At 38.7% G+C, this 20,390-nt stretch overlaps 3 protein-coding genes and 1 long non-coding RNA gene across 15 annotated transcripts in view; 1 reads left to right on the top strand and 3 right to left on the bottom strand.

Annotated features, from left to right (window-relative positions):
* On the bottom strand, window positions 866–1,883 carry LOC110398613. The gene is made up of 2 exons (XR_002438498.1): window positions 1,655–1,883; window positions 866–1,209 (listed from the first exon to the last, which is right to left on the bottom strand). It is a non-coding gene; the product is annotated as an uncharacterized LOC110398613 (long non-coding RNA).
* LOC110398611 (skin secretory protein xP2-like) overlaps window positions 1,999–20,390 on the top strand; it is a 184,303-nt gene continuing 165,911 nt past the window's right edge. For both annotated transcript variants that reach the window (XR_002438495.1, XR_002438497.1), the window contains exon 1: window positions 1,999–2,339. The gene's annotated coding sequence lies outside the window, so the exon portion shown is untranslated. The remainder of the gene's footprint in view (window positions 2,340–20,390) is intronic.
* FABP2 (fatty acid binding protein 2) lies at window positions 3,915–6,970 on the bottom strand. The gene is made up of 4 exons (XM_021396430.1): window positions 6,680–6,970; window positions 5,836–6,008; window positions 5,163–5,270; window positions 3,915–4,350 (listed from the first exon to the last, which is right to left on the bottom strand). The coding sequence occupies exons 1-4, from the start codon at window positions 6,825–6,827 to the stop codon at window positions 4,300–4,302; spliced, it is 480 nt and encodes a 159-aa protein (XP_021252105.1). The 5' UTR covers window positions 6,828–6,970; the 3' UTR covers window positions 3,915–4,299.
* The window catches only part of PDE5A (phosphodiesterase 5A), a 64,058-nt gene continuing 57,772 nt past the window's right edge, over window positions 14,105–20,390 (bottom strand). For 9 of the 11 annotated variants that reach the window (XM_021396421.1, XM_021396415.1, XM_021396413.1 and 6 more), the window contains one exon: window positions 19,242–19,379. In XM_021396421.1, coding sequence (XP_021252096.1) covers window positions 19,242–19,379 — 138 coding nt within the window. Of the gene's footprint in view, window positions 19,380–20,390 lie in introns of all 11 variants that reach the window. The other 2 variants (XM_021396410.1, XM_021396411.1) reach the window with 1 other exon arrangement.

The following is a 20,390-nucleotide window of genomic DNA, read 5'->3' as shown; positions in this document are numbered from 1 at the left end:
TGTTCATCTTTTTTTTTTTTCTGAGTCAGAAACTTTTAAAGTACTGATTTTCATATGTCATAAATACCAGCAGGTAAAGGTAACTCAGTTCTTAAAGCATTAACCCTATTTCTGAATACACAAGTTGAACGTATAATGAAAACCACCATCAGTGAAAAATTGCTTACGAATGAAAGAAAAAACTAGCACACCTACTTACTTCTGTGTCCTAAATACTGTATTAAATGAAAATAAGCTGCTGTCAGGAAAAGTGTGTCAGGGGACCCTGGAACAACCGAGCTCAGAAATCCCATTACACTTTGTATTTCTGAAAAAAGAAATTGTACTTCTCAGAATTAAGATTGTTAACAAGGTGAAAATAAAGAATACAGATGCTGAACTGCCTTCATCCACGGATAGTCTTCCCAAAAACTTGATTGATCCAGCAAGTGGAGCATGCAAGATGTTCACTGATGCAGTGCTGTTTTTGAAAGCCTCATTATAGCCAGAGTCTTAAAAAATTTTGATGGGAGCGTGCAGAATTTAGAAGCTGTTACTCCCTATATGCAGTCACTGGTGAAAGGCAGATGGAAGTGGGTATGTGTAACCTGTCAATTGCCTAAGAAAGCTCTTGTAAGCTCCTTCCTTCACTGCTCATAGCAAGGAAATGAGAACTTTTATTACCTAAATCAGCAGGGGAGGGCAGCAGCTACTGGTATGTACTGGCACAGTACCTGCTGAAGCAAGAATCTTGCATGCACTCTAGTACAGAGAGAGGTAAAACAAAAAAAAAAAGCATAGCACTGAACCATCACGATCCACTCCTTGAAAGCAAGACAAATGGGGTAGTTTTTTCATCTTCTGAGCAAGTAAGTCTGAGTAACAATTTCAGTCTGAAGCTGCTGGATTTTATTCTCACTCTATTACTTGTCCTTTTGGTTGATTTTATTCAAACAATGCATATTTTCATTTACACTCAAGTCTTCAAGCAAATTACAAAAGCACAGTCAAGCTGTCTCCTATCCTGAAAGGCACAATTTAGAACATGGAAAGACAAGATACAGGCACAATCCTAAAGACAATACTCATAATACAGCCGGGGGCCTCTTGCATTTCCATGAATGGGAAGTCTTGTTCTCTTCTTGTCTATGCTGTGCAAAAACGCTGCTCCTCCAAATGGTCCTGCTTGTTTTCATAAGGTGCATCCAGTGATTCCTGATCCAGGTGGCTCTGTGGAGACCAAAAAAGTCTGGTTACTTTCAGAGCTACACAGCCTTTGGAAGATGCAGCAAGCACGAAAGAAACATCCGGTGTACTGCCCGACCTACAAACTGACAGCGCAGCTTTTTTGATGAAGGAAGCCAAGCTGCTAATTGTTTGGAATTAGGTCTGCGTTTACCGGCCTTAACCCGTGAATCCCGGTATCTGTTTCAGGGCTCATTAACCTGAAACCTTCGTGCCGCTGCGGATCGTCTCGTGTGGCAGCAGCAGCCCGCAGACTCCGGCCGCGTGAGGGCGGTCAGGCCGGAGATGATGGACCCAACTGCGAGACGTTCGTTTCACAGCGAGCAGAACACGGCACTTAGCTGAGGCGGCCGCAGGGGCCCCCGCTCCGCCACCCCCGCTCCCGTGAGGCGGGCACGCCTCGCCCCGCTCCGGCCTCGCCCCGACTGACCTGGGCCCGGCGCATCAGGGCAGCAGGTAGATGAACACAAAGAGCGCCACATCGAAGAGGAGGAAGAGCCACAGGTCCAGCCAGTAGGACTGCCCCGACAGAGCCAGCGGCCGCCCTTCGTCCGCCGCGCTTCGCTCCTGGTGCTGCGGCCGCCGCCGCCGCGCCTCCGACTCCATCTCCTCAGCCCCGAGCCGCCACTACGAGAGGCGCGGCGCGGCACGCTCCGCGCAGGCGCTCTTCCCGCTTCCGTGTGGGCAGCCAATGGGAGCGGAGCGCACGTACCGCCGCCACGCCTCGCGCGGGCACCGCCCTTGGCGCGTGACGCGCTGCCCGCCCCGCTGCTGGCGGGAGCTTGGCGGCCGGTGCGGGCTGAGAGATGCCCTGGGGTGTTGGTTGTAACGTTCCCTGCTGCCGCGCTGTACAGCTCTGCACTGGGCAGCGGCCGAGTTACTGTAGCCGGACGCGGCTTTTCTGCCGTGAGGGGTGCGGTACCCTCCTCTCCTTCAGGTAGCCTCGCTGCTGTGGAGCTGGTGGGGACCCCGGCTCAGTGTGGTAAAGATAACGCCGACAGGAAAGTCCCCCTTCTCCTGCTGCTGCTGGAAGTAATGCTTTGAGAGCCCGAGTCGGAGGCGGTAGCGTTCCTGCACTACTCCGTGGGCGCTGCTGCTCGCGGCTCCCTGGCCAGGTGAGGTGAGGTGTGTGGAAAACAGAGGTCAGCCCCTGCCCGTCACGTTGGCCTTGCTTGTTAAACCACGCCGAGACTTGTGTGGAAGTATACGTGAGTTCCTGCTGTGCTTTCCTGGAGAAAGCTAAAAGGTCAGCTCAGAAATCCTGGTGTGAAGATAGGTGGGGAAACGGGAAGCTGTTAAGAGAGACAGACTTATCCTTGAAAGCCAGCCCTGCTCCCTAAGCACAGAGGGATTTGCGTGGGCACGTTACGCTGTGTGAGGAGCTCCCAAGGCACGCAGCTGCACTGAGAGCACCACGCTGTGACCTGCCGACTTGCTCAGCGTTGGAAGGGGTGCACGTAGTTCTGCAGTGTAGAAGGGTGACCAAGCATTTAGGAGTATGCTAAACAAGATCATCACATTGTAGTTATTAGCCTTTTTTAGCCTTGCGCTAAGAGGAAAAGCAATGCGACCTGCAGAATGCAGTTGGTGATCCTATCTTGGCTGCTAGACCGAGTGCTTTCAAGTCTTTTTCTTATTTTTCAGGTACAGCTGCTGATCGCATCTGTCTGAAGTATTTGGAGTTGTTGAATACTTATTAGTCTGTATCGTCAGGATGGTTCTCCCTCTGTTCTTATTGTGGCCTTGTGTGCAATCCAGTATTATTAAAATAATTTCTCAAATGCTTGACAGAAAAAAAATCCAGTAATTATACTTTTTTTTGTATATTTGCTTTCCAGTCTTACGTCTCTTACAATCAATATTGGGCAAGCGTGGGAAATCCCAATTTATAGAGAAATGCGTTGCGTCAGTCCCAAGTAGAATCCTGTTTGCGCCATGAGAGCATTGTGCCAGCAGAGGGCGCCATGAGACCCTGAAGGCCTCAACAGCGTCGGCCTGAGGGGCTTCAGCTATAGGAATAACTGAAGGATGAAAGGTTTTGTATTAGTTCTTTTACTCCCAGCGAAAAGACAGTCAAGGAGAAGGGAATAAACTTAGCGAAGTACTTAAAAAGAAAAATCCATTAAAATCAAAGTGTAACTGTGCCCATTAAGAAATGGGAAAAAGCTCAGGGCAGAGTGCTGACCCTCAAGTGGCATTAGGAAATAGCGCAGCTCCAGCGGGTTGAGGCTGGGTTGAACTCAGTAGCTACAGACTAAGCAGCATGAGCAGAATGCGGTGCTTGTTTGTTACCCATCAGAAGCACAGCATGTGAAGTCAGCTTAGTCTGAAATCATTATTTATCTAGTTAAGACTCCTTGAATATTATCATTCATGTCCTGAAAGAAAAGTCACTCAGAGCTGCTGGTACTCTTCTTGACAAAATGATTTTGACCCCCAGTAAACTGGGACAGCTCAAAGTCTGTATGTTTTTAAAGCGTGGGCATACTTTTTAAACCAAACCTATTAAATTACCGTGTGAGATACCTCTATCTCATCAGTAAGCGCTTGATATAACTTCTGTTGATGTCAGCAAGGTATCAGAGATATCATTTAAAACCTCAAAGTGAGCTGTATTATCAGAGTGTATTTCTAATTTATTGTATATTTCTATTTACATATAACAGTTTTTGAAGGTTCTCAGGGTTCTCTTAAGGAATGGTAAAACTTACTATACAGTATACAAAGAAACCGTTTGTCAGTACAAATATAAGGAAGCTACGTTGCCATTCAAGAACCAGTGCAAAAAATATTGAAGTTGTGATTATAGAAAATAGTTTTGGTAGCCTTTTACGGTATGTTACTCAGGTAGGACTTCCTACAAGTAACATTTTACTCTTTGCTTCAAATTGTAACTGGATTTTTTTTTTTTATTCAAGGTAGAACACTAAATGCAAACTTGTGTTTTCGTTAGGGCTGAATAATCACAATTTAAGAGGTGCTGTGAGGATATTAAAAAGAAACAAGCAGTATATGTAGAAAAATTCTTTTTTTTTTAATAGGATTTTGATTCCAGTGCTGTTCTGGGTAAAGCATTTACTCCTTTTTGAAGATTCTCTTGGCTTCAACTCCTTCATACACATAGGTCTGTTCAGAAATTAAGAAGAAAAATCAGTGACTGCTATTACAAAATGTCATTTCACAGGTGTTGTGGTGAAAGGTGGTTTAATTAATTGTGGCAGGTGGCCATGTGGGGGCCTAAAAACCCTTGGAAGGGCTCTGAGGAAAGGAACAGAAGGAAAGCAGCCTGTTGTCAATAGGGTTAAATTCCCCATGCAAACATTGTAACCACCAGTGGACAGTTTTTGGAGTTTTCAAAACAAACAAACAAAAAAACCCCAGTGTTGAAAAGCCATATTCCCAAGTGTCACCTGTGTGCCTGCTTTCATTAGAAACGTGAGAAAGAGTTGACTTGTAGTGTTCTGATATCTCAGATCTCACACCTGCCTGTGGGAGGGTTATTTATTTCAGAAGTTTCTGACCAGCTGGTCAGAGAGCTATGAGGGATATCCCTTTTGACTCCAGCTTCCTGCTCTGTGTCAGCTGCTGAGCATGTTATCCTCTACAAAACTCCTGTAGTATGTCTTTAGAAGGAAAAAAAGGCCTTTAGGCAGAATGTGTCTAGTACGTATGTAGCTTCTACATACAGCTTGTATTCACAGACTTCAGAATATGTTGATAAGATACAGTTTACGCGGATAGGAAAATATAAAAATCACACATTGCCAGTTTTATTTAAAGTTCTAAATTTTGATACATTTACTAGGCTTGAGAATTTTACCTGAAGTTAAGTGAGGCTATTTGGTTTTAGAAAAATATTTTTGACTTTCAAAATAGCTCTGCGAATGTTTTCAATTCATTATATGCTTAAATTGCTTATAAGCGATGGCTTAACTCACCTGAATGAGTTCACTGCCTACGATTTCTCTGTACGCTGTGAGTACTTTTCCATTATCTTTTCTAGTAAACGTTCCTACAAGTTTATTTCCTTCCAGGTTCCAAGAACCCTATGATGGGGAAAAAAACAACAACCCACAAATGTTTTGCAATAAATGTGACACTGATTTGATTTAAAGACTGAAGGAGTGCTTTAAGATGAGATTAAAACAATGTAATAATGTTTTTTATGACACAGTTGGAAAGGCTGTAGAAAATGAATATTAAAAAAATCTAGCTTCTTTAATTGCCCATTTGTCAGGCTCCGGTGATCTCACTTTTTCTCTGTTGATATGGTTGATTTCTTACAGATACCTGCACTACACTCTAGATGGTGTACTTGAGTATTAGAAGTTGTAAAGTTGCAATTGCCTGGATTTCAGCATGTGAAAATTGCTGGATAGTCTGCTTTTTGGGCACTGTATGGATCCCTGAGCTTCCTGTCACCATGCTGAACCATTAACAGTTAAGGCTGCCTTGTGGTTTTATATAAAAGGTGCAAGCATTCCTGGACGGTCAGACCTTAAAAGCCAAATTTAAGCTAGAAGCTAGGAAGACAGATCATTAATCCTGAAACTGTACGTTGTAAAGTTATTACTATACAATGAATATATAATCATATAAAAAGTCTCTTACTGAAAGTTCAGTCCCATCAGCCAGACTGTATTCAAAGCTGACTCCCAGAGTGAATTCAATGTCAATGTTTCGGAAGTTGCTTGATTCTTTGACAAGAAATTTATTTCCATCTTGTTGAATAGTGAGTTTCAGATTATCGTGGGCTCCTAACTTTCTTTTCATCATGTTAACACCTAAAAAAAATCAATTAACATTGATCAGAGAAAAAGAAAATAGAGCATCATATTTGCATTTTTATTGTGACTTTTCTGTAGTTGAGAGAGCTTAGCCCAAAGTTCTGACTCGGTGTCTCATTCTTCTCTGCTTTTCATTGAGGCGGTGTTCAGCAGTACGCATATAATACAAACCACTATCCAACTAGGATGGTTACGTTTATATCCATATTACAGGCGGTTTGTACAAGCTTAAAGTAAGCATTAACATGGTAAAATGACTCAAATCGTGTGCGTTCTGTAAAACTGGAGACCAGTGATTTCCTTCCTGTGTAATTTTTCAAACAGTCTTATCAAAGTAATATTCCTTATATATAATTCTATTTAAAGTTTACCATTCAAATTCTCTGGGCCTTTTCCACAAATGTAGATGTAGAGATTCTGCTGAAATACCTCTACTGGAATTAGCTGAGTGCATAAGAGTAACACAATGCAAGTAAAATCAGAATGTTTTTCTACCCAGTACTCCCCTCTATAGAATCTTCTGAAAACAAATGCAGGGCATCGTGCAAGGGCAAAGTAGCAAACAACAAAAGACAGGTTAGCCAGATGCTAGTTCATGAACAGCTTAAGTTTGTGTTCCACCATAGTGGTATCCTGCTTTCAGAAGGCATTCAAAAAGTAAGGCTTACCCATCGCTTCCATGAATTTTTCATAGTTTTCATTTTTCTCTATTTTCCAAGTACCGTTAAATGCCATCTTTCTGTCTGTAGGCAGACTTCTGGTAAGTAGCAGAGCTTTGCAGAGAGAATTTATGAACTGGCTTATCAGGAAAGCCATTTACCTGATGATGTGGCTGGCTAAAGCTCAACAGTGGCATTGATCTTGTCAAGGAGGGGGTTACTGTAGTTTAACTAAGTTTTCCAGTTGTAAGCACACTGTTTGCTGAATCTCTCCCTCCCTCATTGCCCCATATGATGATAGTATCTTTATTACTCTTCTTTATAAACAGACACTAACCCATTCATTCTGTTCATCCTGTTTGAGTTGTAGTAAAAAACTGGCTATCTAGTGAAAGTAATAATTAGACTAAGAAAATGTACTGACATTTTACTTCTCTGTTGTATAGGACTTGATGCTGGTGGGAGAGTCTTTATACAACTGGAGATATATGTACCCAACAAACCACAAATCTCCGCTTTGCCTTTGGTGAAAATCAGAACAGACAAATACTCTACATAATACTCAGAATACATAATAAGCATGAGGTGAAGGATTCCCTGAATGTCCACGGGTAGTTTGAGAAACTCGCTTCAGTTTCGGACACAATTCGCTACGTTCTAGTCTAGTGCTGAGCTATGGAAATGGCGATGATGTGTATTCATGTCCTCACTCTTTAATAGGTAGTTTAAATTGAGGGCACTTTCTACATATTCTCTATATTATAGGACATTCAGCGAATGCTCTGTTCCTATCCATTCCTACAACAGGTCATGTGCCGCTAAGTGAATTTTACCCAGTGTGGTTGATTTCCGTAGATCTCTGACTGTTGAAGGATAGTGCAGAAAATGAGCACACTCTGACTTAGCTCCTTCTTCCCCACAGATAGCACTATTTGAAACTGAGCAAGTTTGCTAGTATGAAATCTGTTTGTACCAAATTCAGGATGATAGTTAGTCTGTTCCTATGGATGGCACTAGATCTGCTGTCTGTTAGCTTCAAAACGTAAACGTAAATCCTAAATGCTGAAATGAATTTTGCTCATCACACAGATATCAGGGTTGTGCTCTAACTAATGAATTTTACCAGTCTGGTGTTATCATAATCTTTTTCTTCCAGACTGCAGCAAAGGGTTTTACTGAAATGTAACTGTAAATTCAGAACTTTGCTAGCGATACCAAAATGGTGTGGCTTTCCCTTCCACTCAGGTTCATTTTGACATCAGTGCTAATCTGGCTAACAGAATGCAGAGGGAAAGTAACTCATCAGCTACTCCTCACCTTTTGATTGTACAGAAGTTAAGAAAAAAGGAAAAGAAAACAACGTAGATTCTTATTATTGCAAATGATGTTTAGAAAGTTGCTGTAGTTGCACCCAAAACAGGCTGCTACTGACCGTGCACCAGAATTAATTTGTTTCCTCGACCTTTTGGTCTTCCAGAAGATCAAATGTGGTGCGAACTAGTCTGTTTAGTTGCAAACACCTCCTGTTCCAGCTATAGCTATTCCACTTTAAGAAGTTTATCCCAGCAGAGGTTATCTCCGATCTGCTAACAGAGCTCTTTTTATGACTATTTCATAATCCATTTTATTTGAAGTGAGCCATCTCCTCTTACACAGCAGATGTTTTGAACTTGGGGATTTTGCTTAAACTGTGTGAGAACAGGAACCCTGAGCCTTTTCTGCATGGGAAGCTTCATCCCCAAGAGGCAAGGATTGGGATTGTGGGCACATCCTCTTCAGGCTGCGGTTTATCCTCTCATCTTCCTCTGTTCCTACTACTGTAGTAGTTCCCCTGCCTTGAAGACACAGCCTTCCACCTTAGAAATGCTGTTTTTTTTGTCTAAGGCTAGGAAGTAGCAGAGTTCTTCCTGTACTAGCTACCTGTTCTTGCCTTATAATCCTGTCTTTAGGCCTGCCATATAGAAGGCTTGTGGACTGTTTATTTGGAGTTGAAAATGTAAGGGATTACCTCATAATGTAACAATAGCATTTAGGGCTAATTGTTACAGTTTTTGAATGCAGGTTCTTCCCACATGCTCAGGTTTATTTCTTTCTCTTTTTTTAAATCACACTGACTTAAATAAAAGTTTTAAAATAAAATTTGCAAAGTTGTAGGCGTAATTTTGGTAGGAAAATAAAATCTTGCCCCTATAAAAGTATTATAATTTGAGAATTAGCATTTTATATGAAGGAGAAATTTAAAATAGTATATCTGACTGTGAGCTGGAGCATTGCTAGGTATGGGCAAGACATTTGACTTATGGGGATATACACCTGCCAGCCCTGTGGTTGAAACTGGATAAAAATCAGCTAGTTATAAGGCAGAAGATGAGCAGTTGTATTAGTATGGAGCTGGGCACAAACTAGGTGCCTCAGAAAGTGTCACAGCCCATGCCCAGTGCTGTGCTAATCATGGATACCCAGCTCACTGTTCAGCCAGCTCAGAAAACAGGCAAAATGAATGTGTGTTTCTTAGTCAGATTATCTCTTCTATTGTATTGTGTTGTCTCTTGACCTTTGTAATTATCATTATCTATGTCATATATGCAGTATATAGATATAAACAAAAGTATGATGTTAGGTGATCATCAGATTTACTGTTAAAAATATTATCTTTTATAGTCTTTGCAGAAGTGTTCTTTCTGTCAGTGGTGTAGTGTAACTTTTGAACCACTTGTTCACTTGAAAAGTTGACTCGAATCCAGTAGAAACCCGAGGCCGTGCACCAGTTCAAATACATGTAGAAGAATATGGATATGTAGTTCATGCATCTGTATAATGTACAGTATTTTTATATGAAAAGATTGAACTACCTGTTCGGATATTTGTTTATTTTTATTGATCGATACCTTGAAAATAATTTATTTGAATAATGGCAACATCTTCCATATTCACAGTGTTTCGGGACTATTTGAACTCTTAACAAATGGAAAATTACACTTTATTTGGGCATTTCAAGGGATTCTTCTAATTCTTAGGCGGATTTGACTTTCTCTCCAAGAAGTTGCTGATTCATTACATTTAAGGAACTCTGAAACGTTTGAAGTAGGCTTTTATATATTTAAAGAAAATTAGTGTCGGTGATTTCACTCCTCATTATGGTCATTTGAGGCTATCTTTTTAAGCTCTGAAAACAAAATCCATGGTTTAAGAAAGAATTTCTACATCAATCTTTATTCAGTAGTTCTGAACCTTTACAAAGAGGGAGGGGTCTTGTGGAGTGAGTCCTAAACTAACAGGAGTTTCTCTCAGATGTGCTTTTCCTGTCAGTCATCTCACTGTTTGCCTCTCCCCACTTGTGATTCCTTGGGCTCCCTCGGCAGGCTAAGCAGCCAGCTCCAAACCTTTTCACCATGGGAATAGCAAGTAGCTGGCTCCTCGATTTCCTGTTGCAGGCTGTTGTTCCCTCTCTGTCTCAATTTCCCATCCCTAGCAGTTCTTTTCATTGAGTATGAATCCTTAGGATTCTTTTCCGATCAGCCCCCGAGCTCTGTCAGTTAAGCAAGAATCTCCACAATGGCTGGTATTTATGAGTTACGTGGTGTCTCCACATTGGTATAAAACTGACAGCATAAAGAGCTGTTCTTCCCCGAGGTCGGATGGAATGTCAGTGGCAGAACAAGCAGCTGCATTTTTAATCTCCCATAATTTACAAGTCAATTAGGACTATGAACATACTAAAATATGACTTCAGATTTATTACATGTAAAAAGAATGATGTTACATACACTTTATTCAGAATTCCTTTGACTTCTGTAAGATTTTTTTTCTTCTTCTTTTATAACTAATTTCTGGGGGAGGTATTTTTATGTTGAAATATCCCACAACCTTTTTCCTTCTTCTGCCTAGCTTGTGCAGATTTCAAACCTACAATTTTTGCTTAGATGCTGCATTAAAACATCTGTGAAGTATTGCTGGTTGCATGAAAACCTTGAAAGCTAAGGGAGTGGATTCTTGGCTTTGTGGCTTTCTTCAGCTTGCTAGCTATAGGACGCTAGAAAAAGACAAACATAACTTTGAAGTTTGATCTTTAAATGGAGTGAATGGACATAAATGATTAACCTATATTGCTGTGCCAGTCTCATCATGCCAGTGTGTGATAATCTCACCAGGCTCTATTATGAAGATAATTATCAGTGAGATTCCAAAGATCAGGGTGGCAAAAATGCTTTTACAGTGGGTAGCGTTCTTCGATCCCATTTATTGTTTTGTGGCTTATCTTCAAGTTGCTGAGCCTAAAATTAGCTAGGACAGTAGAATTCAGCTTTACCATGATGTACTACTTGTTTGGGATCAGGATAAAAATAAGATACTTATATATTTTTATATTACAATGTTATTAAACATACTAAGAGATATAAATCTTCTCATACCTGTTAAAATCATGCACGTTATTTAGTTTCTGTTAGGTATTAATTTGTCAGTATTTCTACATGTTTTCTATTACAGGAATCTTCTAAATTTCTAGGAAGGGATAGCAAGGGTAGCTGGTTATTTAAATCATTCAGGTGTGTCTAGATCCCTTGTCATAAAGCATGACTAAGCATTTAAACCACAATACTCAATTTTATATGGTTATAGTAAATGGATAATTCTATGCTGGTAAAGCCACTCTTAGGATAAGTATGGGTGGCCTAGCAGCAGGGAGCTCACTGTAGCCTAACACTTCTATAAATAATTTCAAAGTATATACTGCAAGTAGATGTTGTATTGTAGCAGGCTTTGATCATACTTGAGCTATCTTTTACCCTACTCCAGCTGCCCATTTGCTAAGTTTCTCTTTGTTGTTTTTTTTTTGTGTGTGTGGTTGTTTTTTTTTTAATCAAGGACTATCTCCTAGATGCTGCTGACTGTACAACATATTCAACACAAAGCTGTAATGTTTGAAAATTACTTAGAAATTTCCAGTGAGTGCAGAATACGTTTGTCTGATTATTTAGTAGTGGGCTGTGGATCTTAAGTGTCTGCATTTGCTTCTTTATAATTTGTGTGTAATGGCTCTGATAATACAGTGCCACATGTTCTTGAGAGTTGACTGACAACGAAAACTTTAGTGCACGAGCTACTTTGTAAGTAAGTATATGAGCTTCTTCATAATAAACTCCAGGTTAAAAAAAAATCTAGAAGCAAAATGCAGGGTTCTCTTAAAGCAGTACCAGTTCTGATATTTCCTTCATCTACTAGTGTATCCTAAAATTAATCCTTGGATTACCTATCTAGAATGGTAGAATTTGGCATAGTTGCAGTGAAGAGGGCATGATTTTGAACAACTTCCAATCTAAACAAATGTGTTCTTTTACACCAAAGTTCATACAAATCTCCAAGTACTGGTGTCTTTTGTCACCTGCCACATACGGATTGATGTCAGTAGATATGCAGGGCTTTGTGTCAGGCTTATCTACTTGGTAAGGTATTTAAATGTCTATCTTAATACCCTTTTCCTGTATTTTTCAGGTACTTAGTATCAAGCACATTTAGGAAAGTAGTTTATTTTTATTTAGAATAAGAAGTTTGATGAAAGGAGGATATGAGTTACAGTCTAATGAGCTAACAAAGTATAGTTTTGACAGTCTGCATTTGCCTTTTGGACTTCTGCAAAATTTGAACTGGACTTCTAGTTCATTTCAACACAGCTATTTGCTGATTGTGTACTTTTTCTCTTATGGTGATTATCTGGATTAGTGACTTGAATCTAATCTCAATCTGTAACATGACTTCTGAGTACATCAAAACAGCAAGAGAGCACTCTGTATAGCCCAAATAATGAAGCACTTATGTATCCAAAGGGAAAAGATGGCTTCAACATAGAACTGGGACACAGATCTTAGTCCTATTCGTTCTATTTCCAGCTCAGATATTGACTTTCTCTGTGACCTTGATCAAATTAACCCCTCTACTTATCTGTGAAATGACCTTTGCTTATGTTAAAAAAAAAAAAAAAACATTTATGTCATAAAATAATTTGCCAGTGACTTGATCAACTACAAAAAAAAAATTTGAAAGAAATGCTTGCATGTGAACTTAATCGTGTAACTTAATGGTATGATTTAATCATTTATTTTACTCCCAGTGTTTGTTAAAGATCTTCCATGATGTTAAAGAAAAACCTATGTAAAGTACAGAGCTATTTACCAGCTGTTATGAACTATTGAGAGAGCAGCAGCAGGCTATGGCTGAATTGATTAGCCTCCTATTTCATCACATCAGCAAAGTGGATTTTATCACCACTTGACAGTATAGGTTCAGAAAAGAAAATAATACAGCTTTTTGGAGAAGAGTTTACTCTCTTAGGGAATGTAAGAATAAATTTCCATGTTGACTAAAACAGAGCATTGGAATACTGTGGAAAACCATGCAGCCAGTTATTCCAAAAAAATGGAACTGTGGGTACTGAAATGAAAAATTACTGAAATGAAATTGTAACTTCTGATGTTTTTCAACTGAAATTGATGTCCTGTGTTATGGTTCTGTAAATGCTGAGTGTATTCCAGTGTATTCCCGTACTACTGTGTTGAAAACTGTGTCATTTCTCTGAAATGAATTCAAACATTCAGTAGACTACTGAACACTATGCAGGACCGTGGTGATTCTCAGTTGGTGACTGGAGTGGAAAGATTGTAGTCCCAGAGCAAATGGCTACCCGATATACGCAGATATACATAGACAGTTGTTGAGTTGCACTCAAAATGGAGTTGGTTTGAGCAAACGGTGCTTGTGTTTTGTGCTGGACTAAATCTGGCCCTTCATAACTTCTGAATGAGACTGTTGTTTGTCAGGGATGTACATACTTGTCGGTTTTGCCTAGAGCTAAAAAAAAAAAAAAAAAAAAAAAAAACCCAACCCAGAAGTGTTGCTGTGGAGAACCTAATAGCCAAAGAACAGGACATGCCAAGAAGCCCGTTGGCCAAGATCTAAGATCAACAGTTTGCACATGATGCAACTTTTGTTGCAAAATATAAGTTTATCACAGTTTGTCTGGAAGTTGGAAGGTTGACTTTTTCAGTCTCTCTTATATACCACTCAGAAATTGACACCTGGGGACAAACGATGAGGACAGATCTGTGTAACAGTTTTATTTGCCGGTTCTACTTACCAATATGTATCTGGTTTCTGACAGCTCCTAGCAAGTGTAGCTGCACTGCTCTCTAGTGGTTAGTAGCAGCAAATGATTTTTCGCTGTTTTTAAAGTAAACATTTTATCAGTCCCAAGTCAGTAGTGCGCATGTTAGAAGTGTCATGATATTAATAGTGAAGTTCTTGTTGTCTGAATTTCTAGGACGTAGAGAAGTTATTAAAAATGCAATATAACAAATATTTGCAGAAGCGATGTCTTGTCGTGGGACAATGAGGTACTGAAAGCTTAACTTCAATAATACTTGCTAACAAACAGTAAAATTGAATCGACATTGTCCTTTTTATTTTGAAATGCATGACATAATACAAAGAGAATAAAGAAGAAATCAACTGCACAGAAAGTAGGAGTAATTCTCTAAGTAATGTAATTCATTTTACTAAGTATCCATAGGACAGAAGCAAGTGAGAACCCATAACATTCAGAAGACTTCAATTCTACTTAAAGGCAGAACATTATATACAGAGTAACCCAATTAACCTAATACAAAAATACTGCGCCCAGAAACTATATACTTGTTCAAATATTTTCAAGATAAAAGAATGCAAACGGAAAACGTGGTGGCTAGTGACTGTGATTAAGATTTTTATTAAAGTATAATAGAAATGTATATTAAGACTATTTACAGTGCATTTCACACTACATTCTTCAAGAGACACATGTGTCTGCCACGTGAATACATAGAGGGCTCAAATTCTAACTTCAGTGACATCTGTGAGGTACCTTGAGCATCAGCAGGAATAGCTGAATACAGTAAAGAACAGGTGAGGCAGGTGTTACTGAGGATGAGTTTGGTCCCTCTTGATAGCTAGAAATGGTGAATTTGACCTATTCCTTCACTGTCTATACAGCTCAATCGAACTCCCACTGAGGTAAACAGGAATTGTGGAATTGACTTTAAATGGGAATTTGAGCATACCTTAGGCCCTAGCATGACAAGCTCGTGCAGTGAAAGTTAGCGGAAACTATTACATAGCATCGTCACATAAACATACATTTACAAACAGTGGTACTTAGATACGAGTTTCTCTATGGAAACAGATTTCTTTATGTGGAAAATAAAACTTCCCATGCAATTTTCATTATCTAGCAATGACAAAGGTAGAAGAATTTGTTATATTTAGAGTCACCAGTTGCCAGGCCAGACTCCATGATGTTTCTTGTTCCTAAGAAAGTCCAAATAGTCCAGCCCTCACTATTTCTTATCTTCGGGCTAAACTTAGGTTTTTATTCAAGCTCCAGCATTCGAGCTTATCTCTCAAATTAGTGCAAGTGTCTGAAGAAGCAGAGCAGAGGACTGTGAAATAAAGCTGAAACCTTGTAGAATGTAAACTGCGTGTGATTTGGCATGAAGAACAACCTACAGCACTGCAGAGACAAGAATTTTAGCTAAAGCTAATGTAAAAAAATCACCTGAAAGGTTAGATCTCTAAAACCTTTAAAAATTATCAGCGAGGCGCTTTTTCTATCTACACTCTATTTTCTCAGGCTTAGCTGCAAGAGGCATCAACCAGATCCCTCAGGGAACATCCCGTAATTTTAAGGGGCTAGGTCTGGCTTTTCATATTTTTTCTGAATAATGAATTGCACAGTCAGTTACCCAGTAATTTTGAAAAATCATTTACAAGAATCAGACAGTTTTGAAACATCAGTGCACACCACTACCAGATAAAATGCATTGGGCTGGAGTTTGAAAACTTACCTTTTTGTGCACCCAGCTGGCAGAAGATGATGCCTGTATCAGACTTCAGCCCTCTCTTCTAAAGAGAGATCAGCTGGTCATCAATGGAATAGATGATTCGCTTTTATCACTAGCCCGCTTGTACTCGCAGTCTGTCCAAATCTGAGAGTGATTTAAACTGCTACTGATTAAAAATCAATACAATCGCCAAAATCAACGTTACTTTTTCTCTCCTTTCTTACTGACTGAGATTACAGAAAACCCATATACCTATATTCTACAGCTAATATTGCATGTGTGGCTAGCTTCTTAGAAAAGTACCACCTACAGTTTAAGAGCCTCGTTGTTCTTTTTAATAAAAAAGCTACAGTTAATCAGTATTTCTATATACATAAACATGAGTGACAAGCTATTTTTTTCAGAAAGGGGACAAAAATGGAAAGAAAACTGTACTTTAAGCATTAAACTGTGCTGCAGAGTGACTTCAAAAGAAAATATGTGCGTGTCTGAGAACAAGTAGGATTGTCAGATGTTTTTATTGAGACAAGTACTAAAAATTTATGGGACAAATTCTGTACCCAGAAACTTAAATCTCAAATTTCACAATGGCTTTAACAGACCTAAAGCTGAAATGACAAAGTGATACACTCAGTTTCTGCTTGTATCTTGCAGTATCTTGCATCTTCCACTTGATTTCCTTAGCTAGACAATCTAAGATAGAGCAGAATACGGTTGAGACCTGACTAATATAATTAGATACATAATCCATGATGTAATTTAACAGCAGCATGACTGTAATCTATGAAATGTCTGAGTATTAAAATGTTGAATTGTGGAAGGCAATGAATTTCAGTCAAAAACAGCCTTTTTTTTTCATATTTTCATCTATCTTCATTATGAAATAAAATAAATTTTCTACAAGCAGTCCACACAGAGCTATGAAACGAAACTGGCACCCTTTGCCTTCAGGGAGAGTGAAACACTGATTTTTCATGAAACAACAGTAAAATATGCTTTTAAAATTCTTAAACCAGTAGTTTAATGGCATTTTTTTAATGTAGAAATATATACAGATACAGGTATATTGTGACATTGAAATAGTTTATTCACTAGGAACTATATTTCTATAGGTGAATCTTGGTAGTGAAAGAGATTCTGTGTGATAAATGTGTACAAATATGTAATTACATATATGCACATACTGTATAGCTGTGTTCATTTTAAGTGAACCTTTGAAAAAATGCAAACTGTCATGCATTTTTTTCAAGTCAAAGGTAAGAATCCAGCATTCTTTTCTAATATTTGTAAGTTAATATCCTAATAAAGTTTTGTTGAACACACAGTATAGCAGAGAAATATAATTACTATAATTACTGGAATCTTAATGTAAATGATAGGTCACTACACTGCAATATTACCATAGTTGATTTGCTGTACTGCCTCCGTGAATTAGCATTCTCAACCATACCAGCAATAACGCACCTTTAAATACATACACTTTGTTCGTATTTATATTAAATGTGTATTTCATCAGTTGACATATTTTAGTATCTCAGACATTCAAGAATATATGAGCACTATGCAAATCCTGAAGCAAAATTCCTATTTATCAAAAAGTACCTAAAAGCTTTTTTTTCTTTTTTTGAGCTGGAAGGTTGGGGCGGGGCAGGCTGCTGTCATTTTTCTGCAGAGCTATGACCTGTTACAAACATATGTCGTGCTATGTATACATATAAATACACATGGGTAAGTACACACATATTCACAATAGCTCTGGAATTCTTAATTATTGTTAAATGCCATACTTTTTTTGTTGCTGAAAACCTGGGCAAAAACAAACAAACAAAAAAACCCCACACCTCACAGGAGAAATAGTTTTATAGAAAAAATATTTTCAAATTCAGCTGCAATAACATATTATTGGTAGTCATTACAGAAATTTGAGATAGGATTTAATCAGTTACAAATGATACAGGTTGGCAGAAATGCTCCAAACAGTGAGAATTCCTTCTTCTACATTTTTAAAAAAAACCCGTGACTTTGAAAAACAGTATTGTGGAACATTTTCCAGCATTTTCTTCATTTTTTTTTTATTTTCTGATATTGCTTATCTAAATGCAGAGACTGACAGAAAGAGCTCGTTTTCAGTGTCTTTCTGACCAGCTCCTGCAGGTAGGATTGATAATCTTCTGGGAAGATAATGCATTTCAGTTTTTAACTAGAACTTTCTGGACTGCTGTGATACAAACTAACTCCTGTACTTGAAAGTACAATCCCAAATGTATTACTTTTGTTGATTTTAACTACAGAGTCATTACTAAAGATTTAAAACAAACAAAAAAAACCCCAACATTTTCTGTCTCTCGTGTAGCTGAAGTTACTACTAACCAGTCTAAGATTGCTGACATTAATTTCTTAATCTTGGTTCCCAGTGATGAGTTCGAAATAATTTTTATTAATCATCTTCATTTGAATGAAATATCAATGCCTTCTTTTCCTAGTGCAAGTCAATTGATTCTTAGTTTTCTGAATGTTGATGCCTTATGTACAAACGGTGAATCCCTGTAGTGTTCTGGGCTATTTTTGCTTTCAGTATTCTTTTTTTCGTGTTCCTTTAAAGACATGGTGATAGATAATTTTTAACATTAACTAATGCTAAAGATGATTTTTAAAATATGTTAACATAATGCTTTCTTCAAAGTGGTCATAGCCATTTCATAACAACACTGGCCTATTGATGGTCATTAATAGCACTGGCCACTGATGGTCACTGAAAGCATGCCATTCCTGCATAATTCTGATTCAGATTTTCATCCCTTGCTCTTACAGTCACATTTCTTCTACTTTTCCTGCCTGTGATTCAGTTTGTTTGTTATGACAGTGTTAAATTCAGCTTCAGAATGAAGTTGAAATGAGCATACAGAAACATCTTGTTTCAATTTCTCTGCTTCTTGCAGCCTCGGACAGGAACCATTCTTCCAAGGCAGCCAGCCCGTCAGTTATGTTGTGACATTTCATCAGTCTTCAAGCAGTTTCCATTATCCATGGATAATTATGACACCTGTACCACAAAACTCCTAAGCCCCCCGTTGCCTACTAATTCACAGGGTTTTTAAAAATGTAATACATTTGCTAAGACATTCTTATAATATGAAAAGGCTACTGGGTACACAAATTCTGGGGCTTGTCCACTTCAAAGCCCAGTTCTGTTTCCTGGAAGAGGTTAGCATAGTATATGCTGGATCAGGCTCCCCAGAGTTAGTCCCAGTCTTTCTTCTAAACCTCTGGGAAGAGGACAGGCAAGACTGTGTATTTCTTTTACAGCCTAACACAGCAAGACTCAAAGAGGAAAAAAGGTGCGAAATGCAGTAGTCTTTAAGATACTGGCCACAACATGATCACTGAACAACTATATACATCTATGAAATAATAGGCTCTCAGGGACAGTTGAGTAACTGCACTCATACCTTCTTGTGGAATAGGTTAGCATAAACTACTCTGCAGATCTTTTCCCATCTCACTTAGATGTAATAAAAGAAATATACGATCTTTATATAACCTTGGCATATACAAAGTCATGCTATATATTGAAATGTGGAAAAATAATACAGCAGTGGCAAAACATAATCCAAATCCATACAGTGTGTAGTAGAATGCAGTACTCCCCTATTACTAGGTCTTCTGTGTGAACTTAAGCTTGTGGTTCTTAAATTGGCATCTCAGTTCCGTTTGGCTTGATTGCTTTCTCCATTAATCAGATTCTTCTCTTGTTGTTCAGCTAAGGATTGCCATTTCTGCCTATTTTTTCTACAGCCATCCAGTAAAGGGTAGCAGGCCTCTGATACATGTGTTAGGGCCTGCAATAAATTGTAAAACATGTAAAACAGTTTACATGGAACGAAAAAATAAGTGTTCTTACAAATGAATATTAAAGAGACGAGAATGACTGAAACATGAGGTCTGTCTATACTTGAAATTGAACTTATATTTTGATTTTAAGAAAGCTTCCTGTTGCACATAAAACATGAATACATGGCAGATTAGACTGAATGGCAGTGTCCACGTAATACATGATACACACATGCAGAAAGAACTATGATAAATTTTCTGCACAGAATTATGCACAAGTGACCTATCCAGGATTCTTAGTGAGGTAGTATGCGTGGACTTTGTTTGTAAAACAGTCCTTTGTATATATGGCAAAGCTGGTCAAAAAGATGACCTTGAAAGGGTAATCCTCAGTTACAGTCAATGTGACCAGTGTTACAATGTCACAAGTGATTCAGAATTCTTCCAGAAATATTTGAATTCAAGACAATTAGCACCCAATAATTAAATTACATTTGACACTTGATGCCTCTTAAGGATGGCTGTAACTGAAATCTGTCAAATTTTTCATGATGTCGCAGTGGTACTACAGCAGACTGAAGAAAAACCAAATTGGAAATTAAACAGATGAATAAGCATCTTTGTACATTTTTTTTTTCTGATGGAAGCAATGAATATGTACCCTCACACAATAATGACATTCAGTACTTGCATGAAGGGTTCTGCTGACATTTGGAATGAAGTCACACTATTCAGAAGTGTGAAATGGGAGTTTGATAGTTCAGACAGTGCTGGATAGCAAGATCCATGGGCAAGAGTGAGCCCACTGATTCTGGAAATATCATGACCGACTGCAAAGTACACAGAGAAAAGTCCTGGCCTCACTGCTGGTCATTATATATATCTCAAAAGTCAGAATTTCACCTGGAACTTATGTCTTATTTGAATAACATGAAGCGATATCTAACTCTTCTGTAACTTAGGAACATTTTTACATAGGTACTCTGGTGAATTATCAGCTTGTCTAAATCTTCATAATT

The sequence above is a fragment of the Numida meleagris genome, chromosome 4, assembly GCF_002078875.1.
Source record: "Numida meleagris isolate 19003 breed g44 Domestic line chromosome 4, NumMel1.0, whole genome shotgun sequence".
Lineage (NCBI taxonomy): Eukaryota > Metazoa > Chordata > Aves > Galliformes > Numididae > Numida > Numida meleagris.
The sequence above is the reverse complement of the archived record's forward strand: the minus strand, read 5'-3'. Positions and strand labels throughout refer to the sequence as shown.